This window comes from Lepus europaeus, chromosome 4 (assembly GCF_033115175.1).
Source record: "Lepus europaeus isolate LE1 chromosome 4, mLepTim1.pri, whole genome shotgun sequence".
In the NCBI taxonomy this organism is placed as follows: Eukaryota; Metazoa; Chordata; class Mammalia; order Lagomorpha; family Leporidae; genus Lepus; species Lepus europaeus.
The window spans coordinates 78,323,890-78,351,163 of NC_084830.1; the positions used below are offsets into that span (position 1 = coordinate 78,323,890).

The 27,274-nt window shown below is 40.2% G+C and overlaps 1 protein-coding gene across 1 annotated transcript in view; it reads left to right on the plus strand.

Annotated features, from left to right (window-relative positions):
* The first annotated feature begins 13,360 nt into the window (after window positions 1–13,360).
* LOC133757715 (cytochrome P450 7B1) overlaps window positions 13,361–27,274 on the plus strand; it is a 199,420-nt gene continuing 185,506 nt past the window's right edge. The window contains exon 1 of the mRNA XM_062188433.1: window positions 13,361–13,638. Coding sequence (XP_062044417.1) covers window positions 13,541–13,638 — 98 coding nt within the window. The 5' untranslated portion in view covers window positions 13,361–13,540. The remainder of the gene's footprint in view (window positions 13,639–27,274) is intronic.

Below are 27,274 nucleotides of genomic sequence, written 5' to 3' on the forward strand. Positions count from 1 at the left end.
CTAATACAGGTCATTTCTTTGGGGAAAAAGGAAAAACATGAAATAGTCAATATGATTGGTACTAACATCTAACTCTTATGACTTCTACTGTTTATTCTTTTTTATTTCTCAGAAATAAGCAATGAAGCCTGTTTTCGACCCCTCTATTAGTTCAGTATTATTGATGATTTTCTACAATTACAATTCAAAGTTATATGAATGCTAACCCAAGATCTAGGAGTATCTTTTAGAAAGGGGCTATCCTGAAAAAAATATGAAAATATTTAGCTCAGTCACAATGAATATCCAATAAACATTAATTCACTTAATTTTGAATATCAATTTTTAGTTTGCATTCATTGAAGAAATGTTCATTGAAAATTTACTGAGTGCCACTCACCCTGTGGAGCATTGTTGGAAACAAGCCAGCATTCAGGGTGCTTGTTGTCAAGGGGGTTACAGAATATTTGTGTGATGTGAAGATAATATTCAGCTCACTGGATTGTCAATTGGTCACACGAGATAATATTTGAAAATGCCTCAAAAGAACCAGGCTTGTTTGTTTTTGCACTTTTAATTATAAAATAATCATGTTCTTATTCTTCATTCATGCATGCAGAAAAGAGCAGGAGGATGGAATTGTAATATACAATTATGTTCGAAATGTTCTGTAAAGCACTGTTTATGTTTGACCAGGTCTTTGGGGGTATGTAAGTGCCACAGAGTTATGAGTTTTCCTGAGAATAACAGTGAGAATCCAAACAAGGACAAAATTTCCAAACTGTTCAGAACTATTAAAGAAGAAGCAAAAACAAAGAGTCTTGGCAAAGAAGACTAGGATCTGGAGATCTTAGATCACCCAAAGGCAAGAAGAGGAAGTTCTGCAAAGCCTGAATTAGCTCTTATACTTCTCAGAACTGAGAAAACGTGGGCAAAATGTTGAAATCTTTACCTAATATACACTAAACTGATCTTCTGTATACAAAGAGAATTGAAAATGAATCTTTACATGAATGGAAGGGGAAAGGGAGCGGGAAAGGGGAGGGTTGCGGGCGGGAGGGAAGTTATGGGAGGGGGAAATCCATTGTAACCCATAAGCTATACTTTGGAAATTTATATTCATTAAATAAAAGTTTAATAAAAAAAAAAGAGGAAAATGAACAAGTGAAGAAAAGACATAAGAGGTCTAGAAATGTACAAGGAATACTTTGATATTGTTGATTTTTGTTCATTTATATATGCTCTGATTGACTAGTCACTGAAATTACAGAATCTACAAGGATGGACTGATGTGAACACTGTTCTCCTTTAGTTTCCCAAATATCTACATATAACCCTGAAGAAAAAAATTATTCATGTTGCTGTTAAAATTTTTTAGATTGTTTTTGTTGATGATGATAATTATACTTTGAAAACACATGGCCACTATTCAGAAGAAAATGTTGACATCTACTTGGCATGAAACTCCAATGGCTTTCGTAAATAAAAATGTCAGTTGAATGCCTTGTATTACAAAGTCAGGAGATATTTAATGTTTGAAGTGGAAAATTCTGGAAGGAGAGTGGAATCAGAGAGGTTGGACTCTGTCACAGGAGGAGAAAGAAATTTCCTAACACCATCTGGTCCAAGAGAACTTGGGGACATAAAATGTGAAAGATTTTAGGCACAGTATCTGTGAAAACAGTCAGAATTAAAACTGAGTCACTTTTGTCAAGTTCTAATAAAAAATAAGTAACTCAATTAGGGGCTATGTGGGAGGAGATACAAGGGGTCTTCAAAAAGTTCATGGAAAATACATATCATGAAAAGAATGTGCATAGATTTCATTTTGGGGGCACCAAAATAAACTTATCATTTAAATCCATTTTTCACAAAAATGTTTATTTTATTAAAAAAAGATTTATTTATTTATTTATTTGAAAGGCAGAGTTACAGAGAGGCAGAAGCAGAGGCAGAGAGAGAGAAGTCTTCCACTGGCTGGTTCACTCCTTACATGGCTGCAACAGCCAGAGTTGTGCTGATCTGAAGCCAGGAGCCAGGAGTTCCACTGGGCCTCCCATATGGTGCAGGGGCCCAAGGACTTTGGCCATCTTATATTGCTTTCCTAAGCCATAGCAGAGAGCGGAATCAGAAGTGGAGCAGCCAGGACTCGAACCAGCATCCATATGGAATGCTGGTACTGCAGGTGGCGGTTTTACCCACTGTGCCACAGTACTGACCCCCACAAAAATTTTTCAAAGTCCCCTCTTCTATGCTTGATAATGAGAGCTACTCACAAAAGACTGTCAGAACCACAACCTTACACATAAGGCCACCATAACCTTACACAAATAATTCTGCAAGCAAGAATGTCTGCTCCAAAATTCTTTTAATCTTAGACTGTGATAAACAATTTTTGAGATGCCCTAAATTGAACTGCAAAGTCCAAAGGGTGGAGGGAGGAGGAGATAAGGGATGTGAAGCAAACAACCAATAAAAACACTGTTTATTTTTTTAAAACTCTAACCTAGAATGTCATGATGACAATTACTCTCTGTTTACATGTCAAATTTCTATGTTGCTCACCTCAGCCAACCCAGAAGCAACAATTACTTCTCCTTACAGACTGCTGTCCTCTCTGAAAGCTTTTCTCACTTCCTATTATCCCCCCCTTCCGATCTGTAGCCAGTGCAGGTTCACTGTAAATAACTACAGCTTTCCTTCCCAAATTTTATAAAAAGATTCTTAGCTCTAAGTCTGATGGATGTTTTCCAGCTGCCGAGGAGCCCTGCTTCTGGGTGTTGCAGAAATCTATCCCAGGACTTGGTTCTTTCTCTGGGTAGCATCTGTAAGGCTCGAGAGTCCTTTTATTTTAGAGATTCCTCAGTCTCAAGAGTTTTGGTTTAACAACTGACACCACCATGGTTATTGATCCTTAGGTTATTGTTTTACAACTTCTTATCTAATTCTTCTGGCTTATCTTTTTGAGGGATTTATTTATTTATTTATTTGAAAGGCAGATTGACAGTAAGGGAGAGAGATGGAAAGAGAGGGAGAGAGAGAGGAAGAGAGAGATCTTCGACCTGTCAGTTTACTTAGGAGCCAGAAACTCCATCTGGGTCTCCCACATGGGTGGTAGGAACCTAAATGCTTGGGACATCATCCACTCTTTCCAGGTTCATTAATAGAAAGCTGGATCGGAAGTCTGGTATAGCCAGGCCTCTAATGAAGCACTTTAATATCGGTTGTGGGTGTCCCAAGCAGCAGCTCAAGTGGCAGCTTAGCCCACCGTGCTATACTCATGCCCCTATTTACTGACCTTTAAAAAATTCCTCTTGCTTCAGCTTCTTTGAATATGCTCATAGTTTATTTTGGCACACATATTTCCAAGGTCATGCTATGTTATTTCCAAGCGAACAATAAACTTTAGAGACTCTTTCCTTGGTTGTTACTTATGTTGACAAAGTGTGTTCTGTAAAATGTGACCCCCTACAAATCTGCAGCAAAGACTTCAGTGCCTGCTATGTTTGTATTTCTTGTAGAAACCAGTTGAAGCACAGAATTCTATCTTCTGGTTACCAGTTACTGAAGGGCCAAAACTGCCCATGTACACAAAGACAAAGGGCCAAGAACTCCTAACTTATGTCTAGATCATGTACGTGCATAGGCATCTTAGTTATATTTCAACCTAGCAAGCAATTATACTATTTTTCAGAATAATTACAAACAAATCAATTTCCTCTTCCATTAGTGCTATTTCCATCATATGCATAATTTCTATTATTAGTTGCTTTTATTAATGTCAAAATGTAGCAGTTTTTGTTGGTGGAAGAAATGCCAGACTTCTGAGAAGAAAGGAGAAATGCTTGGCATAACCACGGAAATATTAGTGATCCGGAAGCTGGGGGAGGAAATAAAGAGAAATGTTTGAATAATAATTAATAATAATAGTAATAACAATAATAATAAATAAAGATAATATCTTAAATGAATCAATGCAACCACTGTGCAGCTGAAAACTGAACTGAAAAGAAGGTATAGGGAGAAAGCTGGGAACGGAATTCACAGAGGGGGTGCCAGATGGCAGAGGGGAGATTACGAGCGCATGGTGTCTCTTTCGTCTTTACAGAATGATGTGGACATGGAAAGGCCTACTTGAATCTACGTTGCAACCAGCCCCTCTGATGAGAGGAGAGGGGCTGCTTCAGAGGCATCATGATAAGCTGCAAGAATAAGGTGTCATTATAAAGGAAAAATTATCTCAACGCTCTTCTGTGGCAGAAACTTTTAGCTCCATGAAACAAACTTATACTTACTTAGACAAGAACTCAATACTCATGTAAAAATGCTTCAAGTAATGCTTCAAGTAGTTTTCTGATAAAATTTTATGGGATTTAGACATGGTTGGGGAAATTATTTATCCTATTGACAAACATCTGTCAGTCAAGAGTTCAGTGGATTTAAATTATTCTCTGCCTTTGAAGTCCCTAACAATGATTAGGTAGTGTGAGACCTGAGCCTAAATCAAGGTGTAACTATTTTAAATTAGGCCTCCATCTTGTAACTTGGGTCTGACCAGGCCCTGAACCCTAAGCCAAAAGTAAATAAATGAGCTCACCTTGCAATAAACTCTCCTAGCAACAGCTGATTAACAGATAACAGAGAAATACCTAGAGTCCCTGGTGTCTTCTCAGGGCAGATAAGGTGATTGATAGCTACCTGAGACCCTGCAGTTCGGCACGTACAACCCATCAGCTCGGACCCTATGCTTCGGCCAATCAATTCAAAAGGCATCAACCCCAAAGCCATCCAACCACCTTTCGTAGGTCCATTCCCACCACTGGATGCACTAATCAATTCTAGGAGATGTCCTTTGAATTTCCCGCGGGATGAGGTGATTTGCTAAATGGTACCCTGATGTATAGAATGTCTCTGAAAACCCTATAAAAACCCTGTTAACTGAAGGGTCGGGGCTCTCACTTCAGACCCGCTGCGTCGGTGTTCATTGAGAGACCAGGCCCGAGCCTGTAATAAAACTCTCGTGCTTTACAGCGGTATTGGCTCCTTGGTGGTCTTTGGGGATGACTGAACTGGGCATTACAGTAGTACGTTCTGTAATATATCTAATCCAAATAAATGTTTGAATTGATCTAAAAGCTTTCCTTATTGTAATGTTGTAATGAGACTTCTCCTTGTAAATATATTTTTCTCATTAGAATCACCTAAGTAAATGTGATGACTGATCTGATATTAGCTTAGAAGCAGAGTGGCTTCCACTCCTTCGGTGTTCTGCCAATGAGAGAAACAATTCCAAAATGAACGCATGCAAGAACCATCATCATCTATGTGCTCTTTGCCTCTTTGTCTCCAGAGGATTTCTGTGGCACTGTGATATGTCACCCAGATTTCAGGACCTTACATCCAAAAAAAAAAAAAAAAAAAGAGAAAGACAAAAGAAAAGAAAGACCGTAGTTCCCTAGTTCCAAGCTTCTGAGAATAGAATCAGCTGCATTAGGAATTGCCTTTAGCTAAAGAAAACCCTAAGGCACACTCCACCCCCATTTCCTGAGGGTAATGCTCAACCAGTCACAGTTGCTATGGAGCTATAAAGACCTGAACCCTCCATCACATCTTGGGACAACTCTGAAGGCCATCAGAATTGGAGATATCCTCATCAGTTCATTTGAGTCTTGAGGGGGACTGCATCACAGCTCACCTCTTCCCTTTACCTGTTCCTTCACTTCCCCACTCCTCTGCTGATTCTGAAAATGTGTCCTGATAAACTCTTTTGCACTGACCTGTTTCTCAGGATCTACCTTATAACAGGGGTCATCGTTGAAGGCTATCAGCATCCAATGGAGTCACTTTTATCAAGCAGTAAGCAAAAATAAGTAAATAAAGGCTGTGTTTATGAAAGAGATCATGAGTGACAGATCTAACAAGAATCATGTCAGACAACTATGCCAGAACTGAAAACTTGCACAATGGTCACTGTAAACGTGAGCAAAAAATGCCCACCATCTGTCTCATCCTGGTCACATGCCACTCTTGTTATTGATCCTTGTAGCCAAGGATTATTGTTTCAAAATATGTTATTTAATCTTCGTCATTTTACCCTTAAAACCTTTCCTTGTCCTCAAGCTCTTTGAATATGCATATAGTTTACTATGGAATAACTATTCTAATTGCAATATTTTGATATTCCCAAATAAAATTACTCTTTAGAGAGTTTTGTTGTTTGATATTTGTCAGATACCCAGTCTGGCCCAATCCAAAGAAAAATGTTTTTGAGTCTATAAAACGTTTCCTGAGTGAACAGATATGGCTGGAGAGTGGGAGTGGAGTTAATGGTCTTACTACAAGAAATGCTCCCAGGACCAGAGTTGTGGCATAGTGGGATAAGCTGCACCTGCAATGCCAGCATCCCATATGAGTGCTGTTTCATGTCCCAGCTGCCCAACTTTTGATTCAGCTCCCTGCTAATGAACATGGGAAAGCAGCAGCAGATGACCTAAGTACTTGGGTTCCCTGTACTCACATGGGAGACCTGGATGAAGCTCCTGTCTCCTGGCTTTGATCTGGCCCAACCCAAGCTATTACAGCCATTTGGGGAGTGAACCAGCAGATGGAAAATCTATCTCTCGCTCTCTCTCTAACTCCATCTCTCTCTGCAATTTATTTATGTATTTGAGAGGCAGAGTTACAGACAGAGAGAGGGAGAGACAGAGGTCTTCTATTAGCTGGTTCACTCCCCAAATGGCCACAATGACTAGAGCTGGGCCAATTTGAAGCCAGGAGCTTCTTCTGGGTCTCTCATATGGATGTAGGGGCCTAAGCACTTGGGTCAACTTCCACTGCTTTCTTAGGCCATTAGCAGAGAGCTAGATCCAAAGTGGTGCAGCTGGGAGTCGGGCCAGCACCCATTTGAGATGCTGGCACCATACGCAGAGATTTAACCTACTATGCCACAGTACCAGCCCCAATAAATAAACCTTAAATTTAAAAAAGAAATGCTTCAGGAGAGTCTGGTACAAATTCTGGGTTCAGAAACTAATCAGGAAATGCAATGTTGGAAAAGTCATTGGGAGTCAGAAACAAAGAAAATGAGTCTTGCAAATTGGCTTGGGAAGTAGGGTCAGAAAGTCAGAAGGAACTAAGGGTTAGCATGGGATTGTGAATTTATAAGCTAGAGTTTTCAAAACCCAAGTGTGTATAAGCAATGCCAAGATTGTTAAACAAGAAGTGACAAAGCTCTCCAATCTTTTCCTTCCTCTTGGAGATAATCAGAGCCATCTGTTCCACCATTTTTAAAGCTGCTTCAAAATAATTATATTCAGGTCTTACCTAAAAATGTACTTTATAAAAAAAAGGATTTAAATACAACTACACTCTCTATTGTTGGGTCACTTTGCTTGTTCAAGAGCATTTTATTTAGGAAGATTTTTTTGCCACATCCATTGAGTGCTAGGTCAATACAACATAGTAGCTTTTTAGGAGAAAGAAACACAAAAGCAAAGAGGAAGTAAATGCAATTGTTTAAATTGTCAAGCACCACAGGATAAGAGAAAATATTTGTAATTTAATATTTGTTATTCAGTTTTGGTGCCTGCATCTAAGTTTCTTCACTATGTGCAAGACACCAAATTAAACAATAACTTTCCAGCTTATGGCAATTTCAGTGTATGCCATTATTGCAACCTCAGCTGCAGTCAGAGCCTAAATGGCAGCCTTCAGGAAAGAAGAGCATAGCATATTTCACATCTTAATTGGACGGAAGTAATACATCAATAATCTCACACCTCAGCTGGGTTGAATTTGATAAACTCATTTCTACTTATACCCTACGCTGGTGCGGAAGAAGCAGCTTAATTGTGAAACAAGGGAGAAGTTCCAGGCATTTCCCTTGTTCCCCTATGTTTACTCTTCACAATAGACCCTTCATAAACCCACAGAGAAGGCAGTTTTGTATTCGTTTTTATCTAATGGGAAAACTGAGAATAGCTTAAAAGTTAGAAAAGGGTCAAGGTAGGCCAAGGTGCAAAGCACAGGCTCAATTGTCCTCCAACTCAGAAGGAAAACTGGATCCACAAAGGTGGAGGTAAGAATAACTGAACTGTTGCAAGAAAGAGTGCATGAAAGAAAATTTCAAAGGGTGATATGGTGCAAGGTAAGGAAAGAGCAACTGTACAGTTAGAAATAGAATCTGTTTTTTAAACTTTTATTTAATAAATAAAAATTTCCAAAGTACAACTTTTGGATTATAGTGGTTCCCCACCCCCCATAACCTCCTTCCCACCTGCAACCATCCCATCTCCCACTCCCTCTCCCATTCCATTCACATCAAGATTCATTTTTAATTATCTTTATAAACAGAAGATCAATTTAGTATATACTAAGTAAAGATTTCAACAGTTTGCACCCACACAGAAACACAAAGTATAAAGTATTGTTTGAGTACTAGTTATACCGTTAATTCACATAGTACAATACAATACACTAAGGACAGAGATCCTACATGGGGAATAAGTGCACAGTGACTCCTGTTGTTGATTTCACAATTGACACTCTTGTTTATGATATCAGTAATCACTCTAGGCTCTTGTCATGAGCTGCCAAGGCTATGGAAGCCTCTTGAGTTCACCAACTCCGATCTTATTTAGACAAGGCCATAGTCAAAGTGGGAGTTCTCTCCTCCCTTCAGAGAAAGGTACCTCCTTCTTTGATGGCCTGATCTTTCTGCTGGGGATCTCACTCGCAGAGATCTTTCATTTAGGTTTTTTTGTTTGTTTTTTTTGTTTTTTGTTTTTTGTTTTTTGTTTTTTTGCCAGAGTGTCTTGGCTTTCCATGCCTGAAATACTCTCATGGGCTTTTCAGCCAGATCCGAATGCCTTAAGGGCTAATTCTGAGGCCAGACTGCTGTTTAGAACATCTGCCATTCTATGGGTCTGTTGCGTATCCTGCTTCCCATGTTGGATTGTTCTCTCCTCTTTAATTCTATCAGTTAGTATTAGCAGACACTAGTCTTGCTTTGACACTTAATCCTATCATTATGATCAATTATGAACTGAAACTGATCACTTCGACTAGTGAAATGGCATTGGTACATGCCACCTTGATGGGATTGAATTGGAATCCCCTGGCACATTTAGGGAGGAGTTGTACAGTTCGGTACATACTTAATTGGACTTACCCCTAATTGTAGAGTTAGAAATAGAATCTTAATAACCATGGTTGCATTGAAACTCTTGAAGTCTTGGTTTCATTCTATGTGAAAGGGAATAACCGTATCTACATCTGAGACAGATTTTGAAGATTATATGAAACAATGTATTATAAAGTATACAGCTTGTCTTCCTTTCTACTTCCATCTCTTCTTTTCCTCCACTATCCAATTTTTGCTGAGGGCGGCATGGGCTTAATTCTAACAGAAGTTGATAGGAAATCAAAAGTAGTGATGACAAATTCCATGGGAAATTTAGAAAGATAACAGCAGTTGTGCATTTTAGTTATAGAGGATTGTGCTTTAATACAATGCAAAACACAATCTGTATTTTGTATCAAAATTGATAGGACAGTTTTGAGTCCTCTGATTTTAGGGACTTTCTGAAATTGGAAGAAGAATATGTGAAATCCTACTTTGGCATTTCTGACAGTGGTACTTTCAAAGGTTTTCCAACAACTGAAGCCTCTACTCTGCCCTTTCCCTAGCATCTGAACTCAAGATTGAAGCCATATGAGCGAGCCTCTTTTTTCCCATGTTCAGTGTTCACTGTTTTAGTTCAATTCATTCCAGAATTTTATTTTTTTCCTTAATTTTTATTTATTTGAACCATAGAGAGGCAGAGAGAGACACAGAGGGGTTTCTTATCTGCTGGTTCACTCCCCAAATGCCTGTAAAAGCCTGAGCTGGGCCAGGTCACAACCAAGAAGCCAGAACTCAATCCAGGTGTTCTGCATGGGTAGCAGGGACTCGAATAATTGAGCCGTCATGTGCTGCTTCCCAGGGTGCACATTAGCAAGAAGCAGGAATTGGAAGCAGAATCAGGACTGGAACTCAGGCACTCCAATATGGGACACAGGTACCCCAAGTGGTGTCATAATTGTACCAAATACCTTCTTCCAACCAGGTTTTAATATTGAATTAATTTTTATAGGTCTAACAAAACATTGCATGCACTTGAGCAGAAGTAGATGTACTTGGAGGTTTCAGTTCCATATATTGGTATTTCCAAAATCTGGCTAGGAGAATTAAGGAACAGATATTGGCATGGAGGGGGAAATAGTCATTATTCAGTTTTTTATTGCTTCCAAACAGGCTTTTGAGAGCCAAAAGAGAAGGTCTAGATGGGATGAGGGCTAGAGTTCAAAACCCAACACTAAATTTGCAGAGGAATAGAGAATGAAGCTGGCCACTCTGACCACCAGGGTCACCTGCACTGGTGGAGTGAAGTGCTGGAGTATGACCTGTCACCTGGACTCTCAGGGCTTCTATTTTATTTTTTAGTTAAGTTTATTTATTTTTATTTATTTATATATTTATTTGAGAGGCAGAGATAAGCAGATAGCCTCAGAGTGAGTTCCCTCTGCTGGTTCACCATACAAATGCCTACAGTAGCTGGCACTGGACTGGGGTCAAAGCTGGGAACTGGAAACTCAGTTCAGGTTTCCCACATGGGTGGCAGGAAACCAAGTATTGAGTTATCACTGCTGTCTCTCAGGGTCTGTATTAGCAGGAAGCTAGATTCTAGAGCTGGAGCTGAATATTGGACAAAGATACTCTAATGTGGGACACAGATATCTTTTTTTTTAAAGATTTATTTATTTACTTTGAATGTCAGGGTTACACAGAGAGAGGAGAGGCAGAGAGAGAGAAAGAGAGAGAGAGAGAGAGAGAGAGAGAGAGAGAGAGTCTTCCATCCCCTGGTTCACTCCCCAATTGGCTGCAGTGGCTGGAGCTGTGCCAATCCAAAACCAGGAGCCAGAAGCTTCCTCTGGGTCTCCCATGCAGGTGCAGGGGCCCAAGGACTTGGGCCATCTTCTACTGCTTTCCCAGGCCATAGTAGAGAGCTGGATCTGAAGTGGAGTAGCTGGGTCTCCAACCGGCCCCCATATGGGATTTCAGCGCTTCAGGCCAGGACGTTAACCCACTGTGCCACAGCACCGTCCCCTGGGTCATGGACATTTTAACCTGCATCTAAGTGCTGTCCCAAGGCCCAATCCACATGGCTCCTACTTTGTCACCCTCTCCCTTTATCTTTTCTGCTTTTACTTCTGTTTCTGTGCCTACTTCTCTTTCATCGTGTTTCCAAAAGAGACATGATGTGCTTAAGCCATATGCCAACTAACAGTTTAGGACACAACAAAGTCTGAAAGTTGTCCCAGGATTACTCCTGTTTGTTTACTGTGGGTTAATCACTTTAATCAAGGCACACCGAACAATAATGTTGGCAACCAAGGTTGAAGGAACTGTGGCTTGTTTCTCAAGAAGACTGGTGAACTGCTAGAATTTTACAGTAGCCACACTATTATTTAGGAATTCTTATGCTAGAATTGTGAGGCCTGTCAGGTTTAATGAATGAAAATAGAAATTCCCAGTTACATTTGACTTTTAGGTAAATAAAAATAATACTGAATACAATATTTGGAAATACATGCACTAAAGTGGTGCTTGAGCTCCCTGGCATAGTATTATCCATCTTTTATAGCAGGAAAAGATTTGACTTAGAAATAAATCGGATATGGTGGAGAAGTGTGATGGGGCACTAGAAGAATCGGGAAGGAAGGATCAATCACAAAAGCAGCATTTGGGATGATTTGTAGAGGAAAGCAGGATTGGAGCTGGGTCTTAAGATGTAGGAAGAATTTTAGCATTTGTGGAAGAAAGGGGAATGTTGGCTGGTGCCGCAGCTCAATAGGCTAATCTTCCACCTGCGGCACCGGCACACCAGGTTCTAGTCCTAGTTGGGGCACCGGATTCTGTCTTGGTTGCTCCTCTTCCAGTCCAGCTCTCTGCTGCGGCCCGGGAGTGCAGTGGAGGATGGCCCAAGTCCTTGGACTCTGCACCAGCATGGGAGACCAGGAGGAAGCACCTGGTTCCTGGCTTCAGATCAGTATGGTGCACTGGGCCACAGCAGCCATTGAGGGGTGAACCAACAGAAAAGGAAGACCTTTCTCTCTGTCTCTCTCTCACTGTCCACTCTGCCTGTCAAAAAAGAAAGAAAGAAAGAAAGAAAGAAAGAAAGAAAGAAAGAAAGAAAGAAAGAAAGAAAGAAAGAAAAGAAGAGAAAAAGAGACAGAAAAAGAAAGGGCAATATTTCAGAAGGAACATCATTAACAAAGGTATGAATGGACTGAATGTGAGGACCACAGCAGCTAGAACTTCAGAATGTATGCCACTGCGCCAGTCAGGGCAGTTGTACCATAAAGACTGATGGTGGAAGATTGAAGACTTTATCACAAAGTTCACCAAGAGTTTTGACCAGGACAGGTCTATGTTTTGGAGAGGTTGAAATAAGAGCAATGGCCTGGAAAGGCCAAAGATCAGAGGTTGCAGAGCAGTTTTGAAACTTTGTGATAGTCTCTGCACAGGAGATAAAATTTTGCATGATAGAAAAAAGAAAACACAGAGGTCTTGGAATAGGGCTTAGTTAGAACACTTAATTCGTGGGTATTAAAAAAATTTGTTTTGAAGATCCTGGGTATTTATCAATTGGACAACCAGGATAAGTCATTAACCTTTGTATTTTGTATATAATTCTGCTAAAAGCTACACCACAAGTTTTCTGTGCAAAGTCCATGAACAGAACCAAAGTAGCCCACGGACAATCATTAATCCATAAAAGATAACTGAAAGGATTCTTCCTCCTTCTTTGTTAGCACCACCTGCGGGACTTGCACCACTTCTATCTTAGTCCTTGCGATGCTGTTCTGCCATCGCCTGTCTCACCTGTCCTGCTGTCTACGCGGATTGTGTTCCTCTCAAGACCGCAAGTCTCTGTGTCCGCAGCCAAGGTCACAAAGCTTTGCACAAGTAAGCCCTCCACAAAAACGCTGGAGCAAACAGGCTAAGGGAGATGAAGGAGGCAACAGCAGGAATCTGCCACAGTGCAGAAGGCACACTCCCAACTCTCTGCAGGAGGCAAGTAGAGTCCCTCCTTCCTCGGGCCACTAAGGGTTGAGGGAGAGACCCAGGGGGTTCTCGCCCAGCTCAGATGAGGAATCCCCCTCCTCCAGGCCTTCAGTGCTCATTCTTGGGAAATCCTAACACCGCCCTCCTCCTTTGGCCCATCTTCCTGCCCTAGAGTTGCAAGGGCGCCTTTTTCCACCAGCAGCCCGGCGGGACGCTGTGGCTGCTCTGGGCGGTGCGCGGGGGTGGCGGCGGGGGAGGGGAGCGCAGAACTTTATAACCCAGCCTCGGAGACCCGCGGGGCCACTGCTGTCGCCACTGCGGGCAGGACGGCTTCTCTGGCCCAGGACCAGCGGGCGCCTCCCACAGAAGCCGCCTTGCAAGCTGCCGAGTATCGCCCGCGCCTCTCGCCAGGATACCCCGGGCTGCCGCCGCGGCCTCGCGCGCACCACAGACATGGGCGGCTTGGAGTTGGAGCTGTTCAGCCTCCCCGGCCTGGTCCTCGCTACGGCCTTACTGCTGCTTGCCCTGTGCCTGCGCGGCCGGCGCACCAGGTAAGCGCCCCTGCCGCCGCCGCCACGCATGCGTCCTGGGCCCCGCGCGACCCAGATGGCGCAGGGAGTGCCCTCCATGATTCCAGAGCAGACGCTCCGAACTTGCTGCGGGGCACTGGCGTCCTCGGGGAGTGTACGTGGTAACAAAGGCTTCTTCCATCTCTTTCCCGTACTGACGCATACATAGTAAAGCTCTGGGACGGGGTTTGATTTGCTGCTGCAGCCTACGTTCACAGAAGCCCTCCGTTTGCAGGATGCATTATGCAACAGGCAGGCTTCAGCACAGGTTTTTGTGCCTTTTAACTGTGAGTTGATGCTTCACTGTGGCCTGGAATTCATAGGGCACTTTGAGAGCGGACTTTTCTCAGGTTTCACTCAGTTAAAAAAGAAATGCTTCAGGAAAGTGGCAGTACACGATGTGACCAATAACGGTGCCGCTCCGTGCCTCAGTTTACCCCACTGTACCTCGTCTAGAAAAATAAATAGCAGCACTTACTTCATGGGATTTCTGCGAGTCCAAAATGAGTTAATAGTGTTTATGCATTTGTTTTATTGTTTTTAATCAGAGCAAAATAATAAAAACACCAAGTGCTGTGTCGCTTTTTTGTCTGATTTCACACTTGATCTTAGCCAAAAGGCCGAGAAGCGATTTTTTTTATCTGATTTTAAACATGGAAATAAAACTAGAAGCTCGAGTAAAATGATTCACTTTGAATTTACTTTATTCTACCTTTCTTTCTGGGTCATTTTTGCATAGTGTTTCAGTCCAAATGGCTTTTTATAAAGGATGTAAGTACTTATTCGAAATGCAGAAAGAGAGAGAGAGAGAGATCTTCCATCAGCTGGTTTACTCCCTAAATGGCTGCAACAGCCAGGACTGGTCCAAGCTGAAGCTAGAAGTCAGGAACTCCATATGGATCTCCCAGGTGGGTGGCAGGGCTTCAGATACTTGAGCTGTCTTCCACTGCTTCCTAGGAGCATTGGCAGAGAGCTGAATTGGAAGTGAAATAGGCATGACTCCAACTAGGGAACCATCACTGCCATATGGGATGCAGTTGTCAAAGGTGTGGATTAACTCTTGGCACCACAAAGCCCATTTCTTTTGATAGAGTTGAAAAGCAAAAGGATATGTTTTGTTGAGTGGTTACTGTTATTGTATGTGTTTATATTTAAATATATAATATATATAATATACATATACATGTCAGTATATATATATATATATATATGTGTGTGTATATATGTGTGATACAAGTTGGTTCTCGATAGTTTTTGGGAAAGTGGCACCACTATCCTACATACAGTTTTCTATGGACATTTCTAGGAGGTTCACAGAAGACTGCTATAGATAGAAGCCTGTGCTTTCCTTCCTATGTGAGTTTTTAGAGACCTTTCTGGACTGTTCAGTGCCCTCTCCCACATTGTCTCCTTCAAAGGCTGTGTGTTGACTTTAGAGCCTAAGATGAGGATCAGGACACTGTAGCATCAGTGTTGTTTTTTTTTGTTTTGTTTTGTTTTGTTTTTGACAGGCAGAGTGGATAGTGAGAGAGAGAGACAGAGAGAAAGCATCAGTGTTTTGTGATTCTATTTAGATTGCACCTCCTCTATTTGCAGTTATTGAGATGCACTTCTAGGTATGTCCTTTAGGAGAGGTACTAGACAAGAAGGTGATTTGTTTTATTTCCAATATACATGAAGGGCAGGTTCAGCCTCCTTCTATATGTATGTACATATAAAATGATTGTACTGTATTTGTACACTTCCAACAGTAATATATGAGAATTCCAGTAGTTCTACATCCTCACCCATTCTTTTATAAGGTTAGTTTATTGGTTATAAGCCCTATTTTTCTGGATTCTGTGTTTTGTTTTCCATTAAGTGCTTATTTTGGTTTTTGCATGCAGATACATTTCTCACTGATTATCTTGAACTTTGGAAGCTTAGTTTTACCTCTATCAACTTGACTGGAAAGTTTGAGCTATTTACCAAGCTGTCTTCTTTGATGGTGCCATGGTCTGAATATTTGTGTACCCCTCACATCTGTCTGTTGAAATCCTACCCTTCAAGATGATGTCTTAGAGCCCTCATGACTAGGATTAGTATCCTTATAAAACAGAACCCCGAGGATTCCCTTTCCACTTCTGGCATAGGAGGACACAGTGCAAAGATGGCCTTTTATGAACCAAGAAGCAACCCTCATCAGGCCTTAAATCTGCTGGTAACCTGTTCTTGGGCTTCCCAGCCATCACAAATGTGAGAGGTAAATTTCCATTGTTTACCAGCTACCTAGTCAATGGTTTGAACCTGGACTCCACCATCTCTTTCTCATTTTGTGACCCTAAACAGCATTATTTAATGTCTTTGAACAATGATACATCAAACACTTCCTCGTACAAGACACATAGTGGATATCTGATATGAGGCAGTTGCTGTACCGAGACAATTCTTAAAAAACCAAGGCATCCAGAGCATTCTGCTTTTGAGTCGTTACCTAATAGCCATTGATGCTCCAGTCAATTGTTAACTATAGGTGTCAAGTAGCCAAAAGGTGAATTGAAAAATATTTTCTATGAGTAGTTCTCAACAAATGGTAGGGTTACAGAATGTTCAAAGAATGTTTTCAGTTTGTGTCTATTTGCTTTTCTCCTGAATCCTTCTGTCTCTGTTTGCCTGCATTATTAGTTACCTCTTCAGCATGATAAAATCATTTTGGGTCATAGTAAATAATTTCTACTATCAGATGTCTTTAGGGCCCTACTGTCTGCCTGTTACTATTAGCAAGGAATTTTCTGTTATAGTGCTTTGAAAACTGGCCATGGTGAGGGACAAGCTCTTGTTTTGCTCTTTGCTTTAATTTGAAATTGTCAAGGATTCATACTTTGGTAAGGTATTTTAAAAAGAATTCATAAAATAAAGTCAAAACTATGTAAACTCAAGGAAGTTTTCTTTATTGTCAGATTTCACAGATTCAAGATTGTTCCATCAGATTGGTCTAAAAGTTTCTAAGCATTCTCTCCCAGGTTTGGCATGGAGCTCTCTGTTGACTTGTGATAAGAAAACAGTTTCAGACTTGCAGCTGTATGGATTACACTTTGAATAACACTGAGTTTTGAACTATTTTGCAACCCCATTTCTCTGAGCGAAATCTTGTGTGGGAAGGGAAGTGATCCTGTCCTGTGTGGATAATGTTATGAAATAAAGTGCAAAGTGCTGAAATATTCTGGTCAATCTGGATTTGAAAGCTTAGAAGACAGGTGGTTTGCATGTGAGGTTTGCTCAGCACTGCCCAGAGACCCTTTTCTCCTGATTGTTATTAAGAAAACAAAAGTGGTATGAGTTTCCTTTCTCTTTTCATTCCTCTCTCCTAATACATATGTTCCCATCCCCAAAATGTTGTGGTTGGAAACGAGTAAGATTAAAAGGGTGTTAAAATCCAATGACTATTTGTGTTGTAAGATGGTAAGGTTATATATCTATTGAGTTGCTTTGAAATGTTCATTTGTTGACATCACTGGATCCCAAAAGCCACTTATTTCTGTTTTTAGTTACAGTCATCCCTTGGTATTTGGTGTTCAGAAGATTAGTTCCAGGACCTCCTGAGGATAATAAAATTTGAGGATGCTTAAGTCCCTCATATAATGTGGTGTGATATTGGATGTAACTTTTGCACTCCTTCCTGAATGCTTTAAATCATCCTTCAGTTACTTGCAATGTAAATGTTATATTAATCATTGGGAAATAATGATAAGGAAAATCCTGTACATATTTGTTATGGATGCAATAATTTTCTTGTGCATTTTTGAAAGGATTTATTTATTTATTTGAAAGTCAGAGTTACACAGAGAGAGGAGAGGGAAAGAGAGAGAGAGAGAGAGAGAGAGAGAGAGAGAGAGAGAGAGAGGTCTTCCATCCCTTGGTTCACTCCCTTGCATTTTTAATATCCCTCACATTTGATCTATACTGACTACAAATGTGAGGGATATTAAAAATGCACAGGAAAATCAGTGCGTTCATAACAAACATGTACATGATTTTTTTCTTATCATTATTCCCAAAGCAATGATTCACACAACACTTACATTGTATTAGGCATTAAAAGTAACTGAGGGATGATTTAAAGCATTCAGGAGGGAGTGCAAAGGTTACATCCAATATACCCCATTCCCCCTGCCCTAGACTGATAGCCCATGGTCAATTTTATGCCTCAACTTGAATGGATTCCAGAAGGCCCAGATAGCTGATTAAACAATATTTCTGGGTGTATCTATGAGGATTTTTCTAGGACAGATGAGGATTTGAATCTGCAGACTGAGTGAAAAAAATTACCATCCCTGAAGCAGGTGGGCACCATTCGGGGCCTGGCTAGAAACAAGAGAAGGAAGGGAGGATTTGTCCTCTCTCCCAAACTGCTTGAACTGGAACTTCAAGCTTTTCCTGCTCTCAGCTCTTCTGGTGCTCGGACTGTCAGACTCAAACTGGAACCCATACTCCCAGCTCCCTGACACGTGGGCCTTGGAACTATGCCACTTTTTTCCTTGGGTCACCAACTTAGAGACAGCTAATTATGAGATTTCTTAGCTTCCATGATCCATAGGGCTGTCTGTAAGCATGAGAGATTGGTTTCAGAATTCGCATCACCTAGATAACACATATCTGGGGATGCTCAAGTCCACTTCAGTAAAGTGGTATAGTATTTGCATGCAACATATGCACATCCTAACCTGTACCTTCAAGCATCTTCTGAATACTTACAATACCTAATACAAAGAAAATAGTTGTTGTGATGCATTGTTTAGGGCATAATGACGAGAAAAAGTCTGTGTTCAGTGCAGACACAATTTTCATTCCTGAATATTTTCAATCTGCTGCTGTTGACTACATGGATGTGCTGCCTATGGATAGGGAGAGCTGACTAGATATACACACATGAGCGTTTTTTACTCCCAAGAGTTTGTGGAATATGAAAGATGGGTTTGTTTGATGCAAAGAAATTTGAAATCCTTTCATGTGTTTTTCATAATATGCATACATGTGTATCATTTTTTCTGTTTCTCTGGAGAACCCTGACTAATACACTACACTTTCTCTGGAAAATAAGGGATGTTTTTGCATTGTTAACAAAAGAGTTTGTCGAAGTTAAGAGATTGTTATGCTTTTTCAGATTAGGAGACAGAGAGCTCACCAGGCACGTCTGCGGCTTTTGATTAAACCGCTCATCAGCTAGTGCCACACTTTCCCTTCCTAAGCCTAGAGTTTGAACTGGTTTTGTTCTGATTTGAGAAATATGGCTTGTGTTTTATTTTGTAATCTAAAAAAGGAAAAACAATTCCTAAAAGAATATCACTACCATATGCTAGTACAATATAAGAAGACTGAAAAAAGCATTTTATTGTTTATTTTGTGTGCTGGTCAAAGTGACCACTTAATGGAGTGGAGTGTTCAGTATTGCCAATTGAATCAAGATTGAGGGTTCCTCAATTCTGTAATCATATTCTGTTGGACAATCTTGGTTATCTCTTCAAATATATCATCTATTTGTCATAGCAGAGAATCAATTCATAAGTTATGTTAGATTAGCCTAAATCTTTTTTTTTTCTCTGTCAGAGTAAAATCTTGGAGTGCTTTCCAGTAATGTGGGGCCATATCTTCATCTGTTCAGCATGCTATCACAATATACTATATACTGGGTTGCTGATAAGTGACAAAAGTTCACTTCTTGTACCTCTTTAGGTTAAGTCCAAGATCAAGGCACCCGTAGACTCGGTGCCTGGTGAGAGTCCATTCCTCGTAGATGACTGTCTTCTCATAAGATCTTCACATGTGGAAGAGAAAAAGGAGATATCTTGGGCCTCTTTTGTAAGGACACTAATTCCATTCTTGAGTGGTCTGCCCATATGACTAATCAGATCCCAAAGATTCCATCTCGTAATACCATCACTTTGGGGGTTAGGATTTCAACATAAGAATTTTGGGGGAATGCAAACATGTTGTAGACTATTGTTGGCAGTTTGTGAATGTGAAGCCATTGGTGTCACCATCTTTTCCAATATTGGGCCTTTCTTGCAAAAATTATTGTTAAAAGAAGCAAACAGCATGGCTGTGAAACTAAAATGAATCTGGATCCAAAACTCAGTTCCACCCCAGGACAATGATTTCTTTCAACAGGAAGATGAGGGAAGAAGAAAATGAACAATGTCAGGCCCCTACTATGTGGCAGGCTCTGTGCCTATATATTTCTTATATATTATTTCACCTTTGTTCCCATTCAAGTTATAACTGTTTTAAAGCTTCAAGAGAAGAGAGTGAAACAAAATGAGATTGATTAATTAATTTGCCTAAGGTACAGCATGACTCAGGATTAGAACTGGATCTTGGGTTCTAGATCCATAAAGGCTGTGGTAGACACAATATATCACCCTCAATCCCAGAAATGCCCACTGTTTAATCTTCAGAACCTGTGAATATGTTGGGTTTTATGGCAAAGGGCAATTAAGGTTGCAAAAGCAACAGAGATTGCTAATCAAGTTAATGGTAAACTAAGGGATTATACTGGATTATTTGGATGAGCCCAATGTAATCACAAGAGTCATAAAAACTGGAAGAGGGAGGCAGAAAAGGAGCTGACAGTGATATGATGTGAGAAAGACTTCACTTTGTACTGACTTTCAGCATGGTTGAAATAATCCATGATTAAAGAATGAGGACAGCCTGGAGACAATGAAGACAAAGAAGTAGATTCTCTTCTAGAGCCTCCAAAAAGAAACATTGTGAAACCTGTTCTGCCAATACCACAATTTTAGCTCAGTGAAATCTGCTTTGATCTTCTGGCTTGCAGTGCTATAGGATAATAGGTTTGTATTACTTAAGTTGCTAAATTTCTGGCAATTTATAACAGCATTTGTAGAAAACTAACATGCTGTTTGCATTTAACATTGCTTCTTTTTTTTTTGAAGTTATTTGAAAAGCAGAGACAGGATGTGGAGGGGGGAAGAGAGCAAGACAGAAAGAGAGAGAGAGAGAGAGAGAGAGAGAGAGAGAGAGAGAGAGAGAATGGAGAGAGAACTCCATTCTGGTATCCTATATGAATGGCAGGGATCTAAATACTTGGGCCATCTTCTGCTGCCTTCCTGAGAGAATTAGTAAGAAATTGGACTCAACCAGCACAAGGATATAGGATGCAAACATTGCAGAAGCAGTGGCTTAACCTGCTGCACTACAATGCTGGCCCCACAACACAGCTTTTTGCAAGAAGGTTCAAAGGGTGATAAAGATGGGGCTTTGTCTGACCTTGATGGTTGCCCATAAGAAACAACATAGAAAGTGAATATTTTTAAATTTTCATTACCTTCATTGCGATACTAAGACATAATAGGTTGAGTCTTTTGGTCCCCAAACTTCACAGATAATTGTGGACTATGCATCGATGCCTCTCTTTATTATCCACCAATTTATAGGAAAGTTTTGTATGTCATGTATTTAGGAACTTCATGAATCTAACTATTTTTGAAAATAAGACATAGACTATAGACCTTGAGACTAAGATACGATTTGGTTAGATTTTTCTAGCACTAACTTGGTGCATAATTACTTATTGCTGCTTGCAGTATGGAGGAGAAAGCTGGGATGACTTTGAGTATTTGAAAGGATCTAAGGGAATGGGAGCTGTACTTCACTGATTTGCCAAAAATAATAAAGCAGATAGAGCCATCAGCTGTAGAGGAAAGATTAATAGCTTCTTACAGGAGAATTTTTCTGTGCTTTATCCAAAGTAAAATCCCATTGAAACTACTCCAGGTTACTGTTCTGTGAAAGGCAAAGGACAAAATTATAGAAGCTACTTTGCTGAATAAGAGAAAGTGACATCTATTATATCTTGCATTTTTATAGCTGAAGTGCTCATTTTTATGGGTTTTTTTTACACAAAAGTATTTGGGGTAGAATCTTTTTTTGTCTGTAGGAAATTGAGAAAGATTAATTAATTCTATAATTGCTTAATATAAAAATTAATAGAAATTTAACAAAAGTGCAACCACAACAAGATTTAAATTCATAGTCACTTCTCCTCATAACTTCATCTTCAGTAGTTGATTATAATGAGGAGGAAACCTTAGAAGCTTTCCTGAAGTTTTAGCACCTAGCACAGTATCTAGTCCTGAGTAAGCACTCAGTGAGTCCTTGTTAGAAGAAAGAAGCATGGATGAATTAATGAATGAGTGAATGAGTTTGGTGAAGTGATTCTTATCTTTTTCAAATATGACTATTTCAGTGCTGTAGATATTGATATCAAAATATACAACCATCTGTATATGACATCTGATAGCATACATATCAAGTTTTCTACTTCTTTAACTAAAAATTGAGGATTTCTTAAGCAAGTGTCAACTATTATGAATAAATGGCAAATATATTGATGGGATGAGTATGTTTGTAGAACCACAACAAAACACAGTAGCTATAGAACAGATAACCCCTAAAATTCTTGATCCTGAAAAATCCAGGGTGTAAAACTGCATATTATCAACTTTCAGGTGTAGAAGAAGCTGGGTCTGTATAACTATTTAGAGTCCACTCTGTAGTATAGGCAAACACAAGGCTTTATTCAACAAATCAGGACCCCCTTGGAAAAGAACTGGACCTCTTTCTCGTAATCAAGTGATTTTTTCCTTAAAACATTTGAAACAAATCATAGTAGAATTGGTGCTTATGAATCATTGCAAAAACTAGGTTCTCTGTTTGAAAAAAATCACAGTTGTCATAGTGAAAGCAAAGAACTATGAATACCCGAATCATTTTATCCCTGGAAGACAAATGCCTTATTGCTCCATCACATCCAGTGAGGGCTTAGTGTTCTGGTATTGTACTTCAATAATGCTGTTCCTTTGAGCCTGAATGTGACATGATTAGCTTATTTGGGTGGTAGGTATCGCCTTAAGGTTAGCTGTTCCAACACTGTTCACCCCTTTCTACTTGTGCATTAAGTATATAATACTATAGATTCATGTTTGACTTAAAATAATGACACCCAAGTCTTCTGATCATTTCTTCTGGGCTAGGTACAGGAACAAGTGCTTTAAAGTCATTATTATATTGAATTTTCCTGAGTCCCCTCCCACAGTAACATTCCTCATGCTTTAGAGCTAAAAAGGAAGTTTCATTTAAATAATGTTCCCAACAACATGCAGCTGGAATGTAGTATAGTTAAGGTTCAAACCCACAATGTTTGACTTCAAGCTAAACCTCAACCTCTTAATCGTTTTTTCTTATTCCTTTTCACTAATCTTACAAAAATGTTTTGACATATGCAGTTATTCTTTACAAACAACTGAGACTTTTAAGAAGTAATGCAACATCCGAGCATTTCTAATAGGCATTAACCAAGCTACGAATATATGCATTTGAATTATGAAGAATATATCTCTAAGAATAAAGCTGTTTCTCTCTTACACTAGACTGTGTGAAAGCCACACTGCGGACAACTTGGGCAAATACCTCTTTTTTTCTTATGCCATTTACTGACTTTTCTACCCACTCACTTAGAGGCTCTACAGAGGAGTTGGGCTTCACCATGTGCCCTGAGAATTCTGTGTTCAGCTGCAATGGTGAATAGGACAGGTGATGCCAGAACCTACTTGTGTCACCAGGATCATGGCGATGCAGAGGGTCACAACTTAATTTTTCTGAAAATATTTAGAATTGGATTCACAATCACTGTTTTCAAAAGAAAATTCAAGTTGAAGAAACCTACAACCATAGAGGAAGGATAGTTTCATACTCTGAGAGATTTTTAAAGACATTTTAGTGTGTTTCTCATTTTAACAATCCTTCCTAAATGGATTATGCAAGCTGTTGTATGTGTCATCATCACATTGACTATTGCACCTAGAGAAGCAGTACTGAATGTTGAATAAAGAAGTGCTACAGTTAAAATATTGCTTGTTGCAGCAAAGCATACTGGTGCCTTTTATGTCTTATTTTATTTTATTTTATTTTATTTTATTTTATTTTATTTTACTTTTTGACAGGCAGAGTTAGACAGTGAGAGAGAGAGAGAGACAGAGAGAAAGGTCTTCTTTTTCTGTTGGTTCACCCCCTAAGTGGCCAATATGGCCGGCGCATTGCAGCCGGTGCACTGCGCTGCACTGCGCCTATCCGAAGCCAGGAGCCAGGTGCTTCCTCCTGGTCTCCCAGGCAGGTGCAGGGCCCAAGCACTTGGGCTATCCTCCACTGCCCTCCCAGGCCATAGCAGAGAGCTGGACTGGAAAAGGAGCAACCGGGACAGAATCTGGCACCCCAACCGGGACTAGAACCCGGAGTGCCAGCGCCGCAGGTGGAGGATTAGCCTAGTGAGCTGCGGCGCCAGCCTTTTTATGTCTTTTGAATGTCTTCAGCTCTATAGTGAGTTGTTAATCTTATTTTGGATTTTGAATGACCTTTTTCACATGGGCACTGTACTGTATACAGAATGCATAAAATTTTCTCTTGAATTTCTTTGGACTAGTACATTCAACTTCTTTCACTGTACATACAGTGTATGTACATATATGTGCATATGTATGTATGTGTACAGATATGTACCTATGTATAAATATATGAGTGTATACATGTGTATACATTTCAAACTAATTCTACCCTTTTTACTTATCAGTGTGTTATATGGGATAGAAATCATGCCAAAAGATAAAAATATCTTTAGAATACATGAAGTCATTGCCAACTGCAGAAGGGTAAAAAATATTTTTTTTTTAATTTGACAGAAAGAGTTATAGACAGTGAGAGAGAGAGACAGAGAGAAAGGTCTTTCTTCCGCTGGATCACTCTCCAATTGACCGCTACGGCTGGCACTGTGCCAATCCAAAGCCAGAAGCCAGGTGCTTCTTCCTGGTCTCCCAGGGGGGTGCAGAGGCCCAAGCACTTGGGCCATCCTCCACTGCCCTCCCAGGCAACAGCAGAGAGCTGGACTGGAAGAGGAACAACCGGGACTAGAACCCGGAGACCATATGGAATGCAGGCGCCACAGGCGAAGGATTAACCAAGTGAGCCACGGCGCCAGCCTGGGTAAAGACTTTTGACCAAAGCATTTGTGACTTTCTGTATTTGTAGAGTAGTCTCTATGACATAAGACCCACAGTTCTAAAGAGAGGACATATTTTAAACTTAAAATAATTTTTACTTTTCCATGGAAAGAATCTTAAAAAGTCTTTGAAATTTTGATGTTTCTATAGAAATTGACTCAAATCAGTGTTTTTTTTCTGTACTAAAATTCTCCATATGTATTTTTGGAATTTGCCCCTCTTATTTTAATCTCTTGATTAGTTCTTTACATTTCAAAAGCAGAGGCCCTGGAAATAAAACCCACTGCAGGTGGCTGGAATCTTTGGGTTATAGATAGCTTTGCAGTTATTCTCACTTAATTCAGATTAATACTTAACCTTATTGAAAGAGAAAAATTAGGACTATTATATTTATGAAATAGCAAAGAAGGAACCAGCAGAGGAAATGACAACATAACTAACTTTCTTTGTGCTTCAATTTTCTCATCTATAAATGAGGAAGTTGGATTATATAATGATTTTTGAATGGAGTGATTCTATAAGGATATTGCCATTCTCAAATTGACCCCCTCAAGCCATGCATATTTCATCTATACAAAATTTATTTGTCCTAGGGCTGGTGTTATTGTGCTGTGGATTAAGTTGCTGCTTGCCAACAGTGGCATCCCATATGGAAACGCTGGTTTGAGTCCCCACTGCTCCTTCAAATCTAGCTCCCTGCTAATGGGTCCAGGAATGCAGTGGAAGATGTCCCAATTACTTGGGTCCTGCCACCCATGTGGAAGATCCACATGAAGTTCTGTGATCTGAACTTTAGCCTGTTGAGTGAATCAGTGGATGAAAGATATTTCTCTCTTTCTCTATCTCTCTCTCTCTCTCTCTCTGTCTCTCCCTTTCTCTGTGTCATTGTGCCTTTCAATTAAAAAAAATTGAAACACATTGTGCTTTCTTGTGATTTCATTGTAGCCCCTTTATTTCTTGACTTATAGATGCTGCATAAATGCCTCCACCTCTCTGAAATTTCACCAGTTCACTCCCAGGCAAAGTTCTCTGGTTCCTTCCCAGCCTTCCCTGAAATCACAGAATGTGTTACAATTATTAGTTAATATACATCTCTACCCAACCAGCATGCCAGTAACTAGTGTGAAAATCAGGACCTGCTTTTCATTCATCTGTGTGTCCTCAGCACCCAGAAAAATGTCTGGCACATTGTAGGTAGTCAACAAGAAATACATTAATAATTAAGAAAATAACTTTCCTTAAATAGACTCAATACTATAGAAAACAAAGTCTGAGGTTAATTTTTTAAAGGCATGTTTTTATGTATTTGAAAGACAGAGTGACAGACAGAGGGAGAGACACAGAGTGAGAGATTTTCTATCCACTGGCTCATTCCTCAATGGCAGCAACTACCTGGACTGAGTTAGGCAGAATCCAGGAGCTTGGAGCTCCATCTGTGTCTCCCAAGCACTTGGATCATCTTTTTGCTGCTTTCCCAATGACCTGGACTGGAAATGGAGCAGCTAGGACTTGAATCAGTACTCTGATATGGGATGCTGGCTTTGCAGGTGGTGGCTTGACCCTCTAAACAACAACACTGTCAACAGCAATTTTTTTTTAAAAAATGTATTCATTTATTTGAAAGGCAGAGCAAATCCTTGAGCCACCTATTCACTGCCTTCCCAGGCACAGTAGTAGGAAGGTGGATTGGAAGAAGAGCAGCCAGGACTCCACTCTGATGTGGGATTCTAGTATGGCAAGTGGCAACTTAACCAGCTGCACCACAATGCCAAGTCCCTGTGGATAATTTTTTAATCATTACTATTGAGTCAGAAAATGCTAAGTAGCTGATAAATGCAATTCACTGTAAAGACTATAACTCATAGTGCCACATAAATCAAAGCTAAGCAGATTCTTGTGAATTCCTCTTAGGCCACTTGTTAACAAGAAGAGTAGTTTCAGGACCCAACATGTTGGGATCTCAAAACCCTGAGTCCCAGAGTGAGAACTGGGCCATGAGAAACATCTCATTCTTGGCCACTGAGAGTAATTCTATTTCTGAGAATAAGAGGAAACACTGTGTTTTGTTTGTTTTTGGGTGGAGATTAGCTAAACACATTTGGAATGCTACATCATGGCCAAGGACTTAAATTTGATCAAAGCTCAGTTCAGAGATAAGAAGGTCCTGAACTCACATCAGAGACAACAGTGCCATATATATATAAATATAAAAAAAAAAACTAGCTGAAATTCCTGTTGCTGGGACCTGCGCTGTGGCATAGGGGGCTAAGCTTCTGCCTGCAGAGCTGGCATATCATATGGACACCGGTTCTAGTCCCAGCTGCTCCTCTTCAGATCCAGTTCTTTGCTTTGGCCTGGGAAAGCAGTAGAAGATGGTCCAGGTCCTTGGGCTCCTGCACCTGGATGAGAGACCTGGAAGAAACTCCTGGCTCCTGGCTTCAGATCAGCCCAGCTCCAGCTGTTGCAGCCATTTGTGGAGTAAGCCAGCAGATGGAAAACTTTTCTCTTTGTCTCTCCCTCTTTCTTTCTGTAACTCTATCTTTCAAATAAATAAATAAGATATT